The sequence below is a fragment of the Canis lupus genome, chromosome 20 (genome assembly GCF_003254725.2).
Source record: "Canis lupus dingo isolate Sandy chromosome 20, ASM325472v2, whole genome shotgun sequence".
NCBI classification, from domain to species: Eukaryota; Metazoa; Chordata; class Mammalia; order Carnivora; family Canidae; genus Canis; species Canis lupus.
Window position 1 is genome coordinate 39,888,532 of NC_064262.1, and position 14,118 is coordinate 39,902,649.

Genomic DNA, 14,118 nt, shown 5'->3' on the forward strand with positions numbered 1-14,118 from the left:
TGCCCTGGGCTCCAGTAGAGGCCATGCCAGCAGGTGGCAGGCTCCTGGTGTATGTTGAGGGATAGGCCTGCTCCATGGGCTTGTTACTCAGGGCCTTGAGATTGCTCCCTGATATTGGAGTTCTGACTCTGCCCCAAGGCCCAATTTCATGCATAGGTCCTGAGCAGAGCGGCCCAACTATGGAGGGTGACCCTTCAGAAGTTGTACATGTACTCATCTACTGTTCCCTGCGGGGCCTGGCCCTAGCACCATTATTAACCCCCATGGACCTTATCTGATCCTCTACATCTCCCTGACACAAACTGCTAGGAAGCAATGGGTGCTGGCTACTTGCTGAGTCTTGGGCTCACTTGTCTTGGTCATCCCTAGAGGTGTCTGGGGAGAATGCTAGACAGGCTGATCCCAGGCCCTGAGAAAGACAGGGCATGGAAGAGCACAGAGCTTGAGCCTGAAATCCTGCCCACATGCCCCCAATGTCAGCTGGGGTCATTGTGGAAATCCCTCCATATCAAAGAGGAGTGTGAGATGACAAAGAGACCCTGGCAAGGTAAGAAGGGTGTATGCAGAGGCCAAGAAATTCTAGAAATGAGAAAAGCCCCAGGATCAGCAAGATCACCACCCACAGGGTCTGGGTATTAAGGTCTGGGCCTAGATTGGGGGCTGGTCTATGGCAACATTGTCCTGACTCTACTTTGGGTCCCTGAATGCAGCCACTCCAGGTTAGACTTTTCAAGTTTAGGTCATCTGCCCTGGCTCACCCTGGTGGCTTCACAAACCTCTGAGCCCTACCTCTGGCCTGCAGACCCCACCCAAGAAGCAACAGTCCCCATTGAAGCAAGGGCACCTTGGAAGGATAGTCTGAATGGAGGTGACAGACCTCATGCCAGAGGCTCAGAGCCAGCCCACGCAGCAGCCTGCTCACCTAAGCCCAGAGGCCCAGCCCTCAGCAGAGCATGTCACTTATGGTCACACACTCCCCAGGCTTTTGTTCCTTCCCACGCTATTCATGGAGGCAGCCAGGCTGCAGAAGGGGCTGCCCAGTTGGTCCTCTTGCTCCTGGCTCTGTTATAGCAGTCAACCAGGAAGGGAGGGAAGGCAGGCGGTGGGGAGGCATGTGAGGTAATGGCTAAAAATAAATAGCTGACCTGGCTGCTGGAGGCCCTTCCCCAGCTCTCGGGAGGCTGGGGGGGAGAAGAGTACAGAGCACTGGAGCCTGTAGGTGAGGGAGCCTGAGGAGAGCTGGCCCCAGACCTAAGTCTTCTGGGGAATGGGGATGGGGTAGGATGCAAGCCACAGGAAGGCTCTATGCCTGGGGGATGGAATACAGGTCTCAATTTCTTTATTCTCTCAGCAATCATCTCTGCCCCCCACAGCATGCCTGCCTCCCCCACCCCTGCTCATTCATTCCATTATTCCACTCATTCATTCATTCACTCTCCCCATTTGTGTTCATTCCCTCATTCATTCATTCACTTGCACACTGTCTCTTATACTCTTCCATCCCAGCCCCAGCCAGCCCCAGCCTTCAGGGAGCTGCTGCCTGCTTCCCCTCTGTCTGTCCCCCTTGCCAAGTGGGCAGATGATCTGGAGCCTGGGAATGGACCGCAAAAGGCTTGATGGCCATTTCTGCCTTGTCTCCCTCTGGGGGCAGGAAGGTAGGAATACCCCACAGCAATCACCATCTAATGGTGGGAGGTGGGGTCAGAGTGAAGAAGAGGAAACGAGTTGTCAGAGAGTTGGTGGAGTATTCCACAGGCAGAAGAGCCCTGCTGCCTTCCAGGACCACTGGCTGCTGTGCCTCAAGGCCATGGTTGCCTGGTGAGGCTGAAATGGACATTAGGCATCCTCCTTGCACTGCCTCCCATCATCTGAACAACCTGCAGAACACAATCTATGTATGTGGAGCTGGCCTGTGTTGGTTTGATTACAGTGACATGGGCCTAATCAACACCCCATGGCTGGCTGCTGGGCCCAACATATCCCCATCCCCAGCCTTACTGCCAGCCAAGGGGCAGTAGATGAGAAATCCAGAGAAAAGATGCTTAGACATAAAGAGCTCTAGGCTCAGGACACCAGACTACAGGCATGACCATCATTGGTGCTACTGTTCTCCGGATGCTGCAACCCTGTCCCTCCCTGTCCCTGGACATGCTTAAGCTTCTCCTTTCTGGGCCTCTTCTCTGATAAGAAGAATCCTCCCTGATATCCCGAACATGTGCCTTTCTGGCAGGGCTGTGCTCTCCTCATGCTCTAGTACCAAATGTGTCCATTCCTTATGGGGCATCCCTCATCCTGCGCTGGCCACTGGGTTGATTCACACCCAGGTAGTTGGGGGCTAGTGGGGACTCTTTCTCCCCTATGGAAACTCTATTAGGACATTCCGGTTCCAATCTCCTGGCTGTGTGTTGGACCTTGCATAAGTATCTGAAGTATGGCATCTCTGCTAGTTCTCCCAGAAACCTAAGAGGGAGTGCTATCATCTCCATTCCACATGGAGGAGACAGGACTCCCTGAGATCACCACCCCCAGAGGCAGATGCCAGCCTCTCATCTGGTACCCCCACTGTAGCCCCTGCCTCAAATAAGCCCAGCCCCACATATCACAGATGCCAGGCCCTTTGCCCAGGGAGGCCCAACTTCTCAAGGGTATGGCTGGTATTTTGGCAATTATAATAAGATCAGAAACTGGTGCTGTTACTATAACATTTCCAATTCCACTAATTTCTTCACAAACTCTATTTTTAACCGAAAGCCAATTAAAAATTAAGCCAGAGGGTACTATTATCCTTCAAAAAGATAAATAGGTAAAAAAAAATTGGAATCAACAACTCTTAATTATGAAATGACTCACTAAATAGCACTATGGTTATTTTTTTCAGAGGAAATTTCAGAGAGATAAGAGATTTTCATCAACATCTCAGAGCTGTAAAACCTTTAGCTTCTTTCTAGACAGGGAGTCCAGAGCATACAATGAAGGAAGCAGGAAAACTAGATCCTTTTTCCCTCTGAAATTTTCTCTGAAAAAAATAAGCTGGGGCAGGAGGTGATGTTGGCTATCAAGAAGCAGAAGTCCCAGAGTCCAGGAAGGTGACAACCAAGCAACTCATGAGAGGCTTGGATCAGAATCCAAATGCCCAACCAGAGTCGGCATGTGACTGGCACATGTTTGAGCAGAATCAGCAGTTCCCCTGGCCTGGCCCAGGGGCTGCTGAAAGGAGCTGTCAGGAGCATTTACACTCCTGGTCAGACAGTTTTCCCCTTCCCTCTGTGTGTGTCCTGCTGAATGAAATGTGGGCCAGGAGGTATCTCAGGGATAAGAGTCCCCTAGTCTGGGCTAGCTTAGCAGTCCAACAGGGCTCACAGTCCCTTAGCATCAGGGTGTCCCACTCAATGGCAGTGAGTGTGTGGCTGGCAGTCTCTGGACTGGAGCTTCTCTGGCTCTGTGGTGGCCCCTTGGTATCCCCTCCCCACCCTAGTCAGCCAGGCCAGCTGTCCTCCAGTGAGCCACTGGATCTAGGGCTTGAGAAGTGGCAGTATGGGGCATGGAGGGCCACATGGGCATCATGGGACACTATCACTTTTCTTCATTAGAGCTGCCTCTTTATGCATGTTGGAAAATATGGCCTATGATAGCCAAAGCAGTCTTCCTTATCACAATGGGCTGCTCCAATGGAAGCCTGACCCAAGACAAGTCAGAACAAGCTGTCAGAAGCTCCCCTGCCCCACTACAGATCATTCATGGCTCAGCCTAGGAGACCCAAGGGCTCAAGTGGCTGCCCATGTACAGGAGGAAGGGCTTTGGCTTGACTATCTCCTGATGTGACACAGCTGGGGATGCATGCATCCATCTGTCAAGATGATCCAATCACTCATCTTGACCCTAACAGCACTCTATAGAATGGGACACACCAGTTATGCCCAAGGCAGCCAAGGTAAGGTTCACATGGATGGCCCTGGGCAAGGCAGAATGAGTAAGGGGAGGAGCACAAGCAGCCTCCAGGCCCAGGCTCATCCAGCTCTGCCCAGGACCTCTGCAACTTCTGAGCCTGCCAAGCTCGGCTCTAAGCTTTGAGAGAACACTAGGCCTCGTATTCTTTTCCATCCAGCTCTCCATAGTGCCCAGAACCCTTCCCGGGACAAAGGACTGCAGGGAAACAGGCCCCAACCCTAACAACTCCCTCAAATTTCCCAATGGGTAAGAAGAACATCTCTGAGCATCCCCACAAGCAGCCCCAGGGAGAACCAGGCCCAGCCAAAGGAAAATATGTGGCTCAAAGACTATGGCTTTGACAAGTGGGCATCAACATCCATGACCTCAAAAGAGGGGATGGAGGGAGGTTACCCCCTGGCTGGGCTGGAGGTAACCCTTCAAACCGCTGTATGGGTCACAGACCGAGGGCAGGAGGAGACCCCATGTTCTTCCTACCTGAGCAGGGGAGATTAGCATCTTTCATCAGGCCAGGCTAGTGGCTGGGAATGGGGCAGCCAGTTCAGGGCCTCCCAAACTTGGCTACTTCTGAGCCAGGCCTCAGGGCACCGGGTAGCTGGTAAGAGGCGGCAGGCAACATTAGAAGCAAGCTGTGCCAGTTAGTTTTCTGAATGGAACAACAAGCCTCGGGCAGGGACAGAAGGAGCATAGCCCCTCTTAGCTGCATAGAGGCAGCCCAGCGACTGCTGAAGACCCAACTCTCTGCAGCTCTCTCTGGCTCCCATGCCTCCAGGTCTTGGGCTTTCACCAAGGCCCAAGGGAACACGCTTGATGCAGCTTCTTACCTCTACCAGGTGGGGCGTCGGGTTGAAGCCACACAGGTTGCACACCTGGAGCTTGCAGGTGGTACAGGTGTTATAGTTGGCTGGGCCCTTGCCGCCCACGTTGAGCTCAGCTTGGCACAGCGGGCAGGTGGCCTTTTCCTTCGGCATGGTCTTTGGCTTGGCAGTAGCCCTGGTTGCTGCCTGGTGTTCTGTTCTGCCATGCTTTGGACTAGTTGTCCCCCCAGTTCTTGCCAGGGCTCCAGGCCCTGGTCCGGGACCTGTTCGAGCTCCAGGCTCAGTTTTGGCTCCAGGTAGTGGCCCAGGCCCTGAGCCTGGGGGTCTCGGACCAGCCTCCTTGCTGGCATCACTGAAGACGATCTTGGGTGGTCCTTTGCTGGGGGCGGCCTGGCCCTGGGGCTCAGCCTCGGGTTGTACAGACATGAGGGTACTTGCCTGGGTCAGCAGTGACGCACCAAGGCCAAAGAGCTTCCCAGTAAGGCCCTCCTGGGTCTGCTCAGCAGCACCAGGCCCAGGGGGCACTGTGGTGGCACTTTTGGCCAGGCCCTCTCCTGCAGGTGGCCTGGGCTCCACTGTGGAAGGCTTGATGGGGAGAGAGGGTTGAGGAGACGCCCTCCCCACCTCCGAAGGGGCAGCTGCTTGGGCAGGCCCCGGCACTGAGGTGGCCCTGGCTGTCTCGGCCTGGCGGGGGCCAGGCTGTGGTCCCCCTGGGCCCTGTGATCTCTCTTGCTCCGGCTTCCCCAGGGGCTGTTTGGCTGGGGACTGGGCAGGAGACAGGGCTGGGGAGTGCAGCTGCTGCTGGCTCTTGGAGCGAGGCGCAGTGGTCATGTCCATCCCCAGAGCCCTCTGCATCTGGCAGTTCAGACAGAGCCATTCCTTCACCTGAGGAGGAAGTATCATGGTTATCAGGGTAGTCAGGACTGGTGGTACCCATAGCTCAGGTCACTTCAGGCCCCACAGCAGCCAGGGCCAGCTCCAAGCATAGACAGGAGCGGCAAGGCCTGCTTAGGTGTTTCTGGGCTGCCAAGGGACAGAGCTGAAGGGACGATGGCACTGCCCTGACCTCTGGGAGCTGTCAGGTGCCTGGAGCAGAACAGGGGCAGTCACACACTCCCTACCCCGCAATCATCAATCCACTGCCTGCCAGACCCTCCTGCTCAAGTGTCCTCCTTACTGCCTACCTACCGGCTATACCTCTGATCTGTGTACATTGTTCTACCCCACGAACTCCCCCGCACCCATGGTCCTCAAGGCCTCCAAGTGGTCACTCTCCTTCCCCTGCTGCCCCCTTTGGGCCACTTCCACACAGCAGCCAGCTTGATCTTTTAAAACATAAACCAGGAGGAAAAAAAACCTTAGTATAGTGCCTGGTGTACAATAGATGTTCATTAAAAACTTTCAGAATGAATAAATAAATGAAGAGTAACAGGAGGGAGAACAAGGTATAGAAAATAAAAAGAAACCATGAACTCTGTCCTGGAGGAGCTTGGAGCCTAGCTGAGGACACGAGATGGATGTGAACAATCTGGAGAGCAAAGTAATGCCACATAAGTGATGATGTAAGTAGAATGAAAAGGCCTTTTTTTTCCCCTTAAGCAAGACACATTTTTTAAGAAAATGGGATAATCTGTGCCTCTAGAACAAATAAGCATGTGCTGCTATTCCTGTGATGGATGCGTAGTTTCCTCTCTGCATCAATACCTCCCTGAGTAAAGTGAGTGGAAGACTCGGGTTGGGCCAATCACTGGTTTCAGCAAGGGGTGCAGGGCTTGACAAGTGACCTTGCAAACAGGGCTGATCAGAGCCCTTCTGTGTTACTTAGTAAATGAACAACAGGAGAAAGAGGGTCAGAGGGTCTTTTTTCCCTTGGGATTACTCAGGGAGAATGTAGCTATGGAGTGGTCAATAGCCTTCTTTCCCAGCATGCAGAGAGATGCTAAGGATGATGTCAATAGAGTCAGAAGTGGAGCCAAAGTAAGGAGAAAGGAGCAGAGCCAATGATTTTGTTTAATTTCCTGGATTCAGCTATGCCTTAAGTCTACCCTTAGACTTCCAGTTACATGAGCCAATAATATTTTTTTCCTCCAAAAAATCTAGATACAAATCAGAGCAAATCACTAACAGGCTCAAATCCCTTAGAGGAGTCCTATCATGCACGCCATGGGAACTCACCATGGCCCACGAGGCCCTATGGCCCACCCCAGCCCATCCCTCTCTCTGGCCTCCTTCCCTCCCACCCCCCCTTAGCAGTCTCACCCCAAATATAGTGGGCTTCCTGTTCTGCCTCTTAGTCCTCTGAGCTCACTTCTGTAGCCAGGGCCTCTGCCTTCACAATTTTCTCTGCCACTGGGGTGGGTAGCTATACAGGTCTCAGATCTCCCCATCAGGGCCCTCTCTGGCCACACAATCTAACATACCCCTCCCAAGCACCCTGTAGCTAATCACCCAATATTTGTTTTTGTCACGGTGCTCATTCTCTCCCAAAGTATCTACTAACATGTTTCTCTGGGTAGTTTCCCATCTCCCCACTCAGCTGAGAAGCTCCTGAGGTGTTCTCAGGACTGTGCTCAGTATGTGGTACAGAGCAGGGCTCATTCCAGAGAAGCCTGTTGTGGGATTAATCGCAACAACCTATTACTAGGGGGCAAGGTTCCCACAGGCCAAAGTCATATGAGATTGGAGATTCAGTGCCCCAATGAGGAGGCATCTCCTTTTTAACCAGACCTGAGGCCGGAGGCCAACGTTGCTCCATCTAGGCTTGTAGCCAGAGCCTTTGAAAGCACCATGGTGGCCCAGTCACCAGGGAAAGGTACAATCCAGTTCCTGAGGCAGAAGGACCCTTCTATCCATCCTCAGGAGTGCCTTCAGTCCTGCTCTCCACTTTGAGGTGTCCACAGGGCTGAACAGCTGCTGCTTTAGCTGACTTGCCAGCTGTGAAGTCTGGGTGTGGCTTCTTGCCCTGTAGCCCAAGAGCAGTAAGCAAGGAGGGGAGAAGGCTGCACTCCGGCAAGCACTCTCCTGTGCCCAGCACCACACAGGGTGTGTCCATAGGCAACCTTTCATTTTGTCTTCACAGTAGAGAAATCAAGGTCTGATATAATTTAACCACATGCTTTTGTGGTTAACCAGCTAGGAAGTAGTGCTGTGGGTAAAACCAGCACTGCCAGCCTGGCCCAGCTCCTGAGCCGCAGGCTGGAGCCTGGTACTTTCTGCATTCCTGCCTCTTCCAAAGGCCAGCAGCCTCGTGCAGGTCAAGTCATGTGTCTAGAAGTCCCCTCTGCAAAACACTGCCAGAATCCTCAAAGACGGGTTCCAGAAATCCCAAGAACAGAGATGCCAAAGCACTGCGGTAGGTAAGAAGTCATCCCCTCCAGCTGGGAACTGTCAACTCATCTAGATGTTTTTGGAGACCCAAGGAAGCTTTGTCTACATTTGGAGAGAGAAAGCCTCAGAGGAAGCAATTTGTGTCCCTAGGACTCAGACCAAAGACCCCTTTAGAAAGGTCACTCTTGGCTAGGAGGGCTCACTGCCACCAGAGTTGGAGTTCCCAGGGGCAAGCTGTTTCTGTTCCCCCTCAGAGGGACCCTTGGAGCCTCCTAAGGGGAGGCCCAGGCCCTGGCCCAGGGCAGCAGCCAGAGACTCAGTTCCTGCAGCAGGTGCCCATTGCACACCCAAGGCTCCATTGCTATCATGCACCTGCAGGCTACAGCATGCCCTGGGACTTTCTGAGAAGAGGGATCTGGGAGGTAAAGCTCCTTATCCTGGGACTTCAGAGTGACGCTCCTTTAGGTTCTGGAAAGGGTTGAATAAGGGCATGTGCTAACACTCCTGCAACTCACCACCAGAACCTTCCCTTACCCAGCCTCCGTCACCCAGGCTGTCACAGGCACTCACCTAAAATAGAACCTCTCCAAGAAACAGCTAAAACACCCCTCAGTGACTCATAGCCCAGATGGGCACAGCTATTTCTATCCAGCCTCCTCTAGACGGTGAGGAGCCTTGACCACACCCTTTCCCAGCCCCACCCAGGCTCAGGCCCAGACAGATAGGCCCACCATGAGAGACCTCCTGGGGAGGACACTGGAAGCAGAGCTCTCTGAACCCAGCAAGACTTTCCTCTGCCTCCCTGATAGATTTCAGGAGCCTGATCTGAGGAGCTCAGCCTCAGCTTCTTCCTTCCTGCTTCAAGGTCATCATCCCTGTGTTAGGGGGATGGAGCCCATCCACTGGACAAGGAGAGAGATGGCCATGAACCCCCAGCCCACTTGCCCATCTAGGCTGGGCATACATGGCCAGGCCTGTGGCAAAACTCTTCAGCCCTGGGACCAGCAGCAGTGAGAGCCTTCCTCACCTATATGTGTCTGTGGCTCCTTGGTGCCCTCCAATCCAGCTGCCCACCAGAATCACAGGGAATAGCCTTCTACTAGTGTGACAGGAAATCTCTCTGCTGTCTAGTACTTCTGTGAGCCTGACCTGGCAGAGCCAAGAGATGAGTAGGTCATCAGCTGCCACAGAACTCATGTCCCAAGATCCAGAGGTAAGTTAAGAGGACTTCCCAAGACTACACTGAACTAAATGGCTCTGCCAAACACTAGCTTTTGTCAGGCTGACCCTTCTTGCCAGCAAGGAAGCCTATGCTGCCATTTCAGAGGCATGGACACCTGCACTCTCCGCCTGGTGAGGGCCCAAGCAGCAATAGGGATGGGAAGGCTTAGTGTGGCATGCAGGCGGGTGCCACAGGGTCCCAGAGGGTGGAGCACGTTAATCTAGAGCTGGATTAATTAATCAGCCAGGCACGGGCCATGGGGAAGCCCTGGGAAACTGCCCCGCATGTGAGGCCAGGATTTGGGGAGTGGAGGCTGAATCTGTTACTTGGGGCTGGAAAGGCTCACTGACCTGGAGCTCCATGAAATGGAAAGAATCCATCCCCTTGCTGATCCCTACAAACACCTTTCCACCTCTCGTGTCCAACTCTTCCCAGCCTTCCCTAGACAGCCTCTCCTCCCTCCTAGGCCTTCCATAGTTCCCTGTAAAACATCCTTTCCTGACCAACTCCCCTGCACTCCCTACACACAGACACACACACGGACATACTCACAGACACACACAAACACACATGGACACATACACACACATCAACACACACAGACACACACAAATGTACACAGACACACGCATGGACATACACATGGATACACACACACAGACACACACTCTCTTCTTGGTTTGCCATCGACCTCTCCAGGAAAAACTGCTCTCCCTGGACTTCAGAATGTGGCAACAGCTCACCCTCCCTTTAAAGTCCCTGGGAGGGACACCTGGGTAGCTCAGCGGTTGAGTACCTGCCTTCGGCTCAGAGCGGAGTCCCACATTGGGCTCCCTGCGAGGAGCCTACTTCTCCCTCTGCCTATGTCTCTGCCTCTCTCTCTCTCTCTCTCCCTCTCTCACTTACTCTGTGTGTGTGTCTCATGAATAAGTAAATAAAATCTTTAAAAAAAAAGTCCCTGGGTCCCTGGGTGGCGCAGCGGTTTGGCGCCTGCCTTTGGCCCAGGGCACGATCCTGGAGACCCGGGATCGAATCCCACGTCGGGCTCCCAGGGCATGGAGCCTGCTTCTCCCTCTGCCTATGTCTCTGCCTCTCTCTCTCTCTCTCTCTCTCTGTGTGACTATCATGAATAAATAAAAAAAAAAATTAAAAAAAAAAAAAAGTCCCTTGGAGCCCCGGGGCTGAGCCCTTAGTTTCCCCCACCTTTCCCTTTCTAGCTGCTGTTGCCTTCCAGACCCCCATCATGGCCACTAGTTCTCAAAAGCTCTGGGCTCCTGTCTTCCAGGCTTCCACTGAACTGACTTCCATAGTCATTGCAGATGACAACCACTAGGCTGACTCTATCCCTTGGCCGCACCCTCAAACTCATTATCACCCCAAACCATCTCCTCCAAAATCACCCTGTATCTGTCCTCCTCCAGCCTTCTAGGTCACTTCCTGGGCCACCCCACTGTAGCAGTCCTTGGGCCTTGCGGGGACCCCACCCACTGGGCCTCTGCTTTCTGCTCCTACACTGGTCCTCTGCCTTCACATCTTTTCCTGCCCAGTTCAATCTCTGGTCCACCATGCAGTCACTCTACCACATGTCTGTGTTCTCTTGACCTATGTCTGCTTCAGAACTAGATCCAACTACATACCTTTTTTCTCTGGGCCTCTACCCAAACAGATAAAGGGGCACTAGGCAAATGGGCTCTACTGTAAATTAGCTTATGTCCCAACTTCTCCTGGGCCCCCATAGCTGCTTGGTTAATTAATTCACTCCCTCTCTCCAGGGAGCTTTTGTCCACAATGGCTGGTTCAGTTTCTCCTGCCCTCCTCTCCTTCTGGCTCAAACCACTGCCCTGCTTCCAGGGCTGCCTCCTCCACACTCAGGATCTAGACCTGCTTCTTTTTTTTTTTTTTTTTTTTTAATTCATGATAGTCACACAGAGAGAGAGAGAGAGAGGCAGAGACATAGGCAGAGGGAGAAGCAGGCTCCATGCACCGGGAGCCCGACGTGGGATTCGATCCCGGGTCTCCAGGATCGTGCCCTGGGCCAAAGGCAGGCGCCAAACCGCTGCGCCACCCAGGGACCCTAGACCTGCTTCTTTAGGGGCCCCAATCCTTCAACCATACCTCTCTCCTTCTCGATCAGGCTTCTCAAGACTTGTCACATAGATGACCCTCAAAAAATGCTATGCTGAGTGAAAGAAGCCTTGTCCAAAAGAGCACATTCTATGCAATTCCATTTATATGAAACTCTAGGCAAAACTCATTTATGGTGGAAAAAAATCAGAACAGCAGTTGTCTTTGGAGGAGGGGTGGGGGTGGACAGGAATGGGGCCTGAAAGGGCTTCTGGGATGACAAGGATGTCCACCTTGATTGAAGGGTTTGGCTGACAGCTCCACGCTTTTATCAAAGCTCACTGAATGGTACACCTGAGCTCTGTACATTTCATTGTATGTACATTTCATCTAAAAATAAAACCACATGCCTTAAACAAATATTAAACTCTAACTGATGATATGCTTACTGAAGTGTTTAGTGTGAAGTTAACTGATGTCAATATGCATGTGAGTCTCAAAGGCCACCAGCCCCAACCCGTGTGCTACACACCAGGGTCTCAGGTCTGCAGGCAAGCCTACTAAGCTCCACCTGAATGCTCACAGGCACCTCCTACTTGACATGGCCCAAATGGAAACATTCTCCATCTCTATCCCCTATCCCCTGTCTGTTTAGCCTCTAAATCCACCAGGAATCAAGGCTCTCCACTACCATCACTACCGCCCCAACTCCAGTCTGCTTCCAGAAGCCAGCCCCACCCCATGGGCTGATCTCACACAGCAGTCAGAGGAGGCGATGGTGGTAAGAATTTTGTGGTCAAATAAACATAACATAAAATTGTCCATTTAACCATTTTAAATGATGAACAATTCAGTGGCATTAATTACATTCATAATGTACAACTATCACCATTATCAATTTTCAAAGAGGTGGAGTTTTTGTGTGTGTGTTTTTAAAAAAGATTTATTTATTCATTTGAGAGAGAGAGAGCAGGGGGAGGGGCAGAGGGAGAGAGAGAGAGAGAAACAGACTCCTCACTGAATAGGGAGCCCGATATGGGGCTTGATCCCATGACCCTGAGATCTCAACCTGAGCCAAAACCAAGAGCTGGATGCTCAACCAACTGAGTCATCCAGGTGTCCCCCAAAGAGGTGTTTTTAAATGTACATCTGACCGTCCCACTGCCACTTTCCCAAAACCTTGGAATCCCAGCTACAGATGGCAGCAGTATCTGCATGCCCTCTGATCCTACTCATGGCACCCCAGCTCCCCTCCACCCCAAGCCCTGGCTTGCTCTGAGCCCTCATATAGACCATGCACTTACTTCCCCTCAGGCCTCCCTGGGCCCCATCTGTCCCCAGTCCAGCTTCAATTTAATGTCCCCTCCTTGTAGAAGCCCCCAAGAGTCTCATTGCAGCATCACATCAAGCCCCCCAGCCTCCCTCTGGTCCTCCTCAGACCTGACCCTCAGGTATTGACTGTGTGTTCACTTGGGTGATTATCGGCAGGCAGGAGGGCTGCCTCTCCCTCTGGCCTACAGGCGCCAAGGGGCTGAACAACACAGCAGCTTCATTTCTGCCTGATTCTCCAGTGTCAAGGACAGTTGCTGGCTTCATGTAAGGCCTCAACAGCATTTGTAGGGGAAGGAAAGGATGAGAAGAGGGAGAGGGCCCCTTCTGACAATGGATACAGACTGGCCTGCCCCAGGTCACCAGCCAGCAGCTGGTGACTTCACCGAACATTCCTGCTTCTCTGCCCCCTCCTGCCTCTGGCTTTCTCCATCACCTCCCTTTCCCGCCTCTCCCCTCTGTTCCTTCTCTCCGTTCCCAATTTATCTATTTCTCTTTTTTTTCTACCATTTTTACTCAATTCTCTTCCCATTCTGTTTCTTTTGCCCACACATATGCAAGCAGGTGTTTCAGGAATCCAATCTCAGTTTTCTGTTCCAAATTAATTTCACATCCATTCTTAGATAACCATACATAGGGCCCCGTTTGTAGCTAACAGTTGGAGTTCTAGGCCTGAGAGCTCCAGCTCTGAAGCAGCTCCCACTCCCGCATAGCTGTCTCTTCTGCACATACCCGGTGGTGCTAGCATCTGACCTACAGTGGTCCAGGCAGGCAGGTCAAGAGTCCCGGCTCCAGGAAGCATGGACTGGCAGCAGGGCCCTGTCCTAGGATGATTAAAGATTGGCAGGCATTTCCCTATTGACCTGGAGACTGTTTGATTTCTTCAAGGCAAACTGCCCCAGGACTAGACGTACCATAAGAAAAAGGGTTCCCAAAGGACCTGTCACCTAGAGACCCACTTCCCTTTGGTTTGGAGGCAGAGAAGGGAAGGCTGGACACATGTTTAGACACCAACTCCTCCTGGGTCCAGGAAGGAGGGGGATACCTTTGTCCCTCCTCAGCCCACTGCTGATCTATGTCCTCCTAACACCTGCTCCTCATTCCCTACTGGCCCACGAGGCAGTGTGGCCAGGAAGCAGCAGAGGGAAAGGGGCAAGGCTGGTGGCTGCAGTGGAGGGATCCATGATGCACTCACAGCACTTCCCCCGGACCATCTGGTGCCCCGGCCCTTGCCGGAAAGGAGTGGGATGCAGGCAACAGAGGAAAGGCTTATGGCCATTGCTTCCTCCCACCCTTCTCCACACCGCCCACCATGGTAAGCGCCTAAGCCCAAGGCTTGCTGGTGGAGTGGGGATGAAGGGGGGTGCTCAATGGATTATACATCCTTGGCTTGGTCTCAGCAAAGTCCAG

General features: G+C 52.7%; 1 protein-coding gene across 3 annotated transcripts in view; it reads right to left on the reverse strand.

Moving 5' to 3' along the window:
• The window catches only part of BSN (bassoon presynaptic cytomatrix protein), a 96,782-nt gene that overhangs the window by 22,710 nt on the left and 59,954 nt on the right, over positions 1-14,118 (reverse strand). For all 3 annotated transcript variants that reach the window (XR_003140556.2, XR_007404282.1, XM_025455868.2), the window contains exon 3: positions 4,773-5,651. Coding sequence is in view for 1 of the 3 variants with exons in the window: in XM_025455868.2 (XP_025311653.1) it covers positions 4,773-5,651 (879 nt within the window). In the remaining 2 variants the exon portion in view is untranslated. The remainder of the gene's footprint in view (positions 1-4,772; positions 5,652-14,118) is intronic.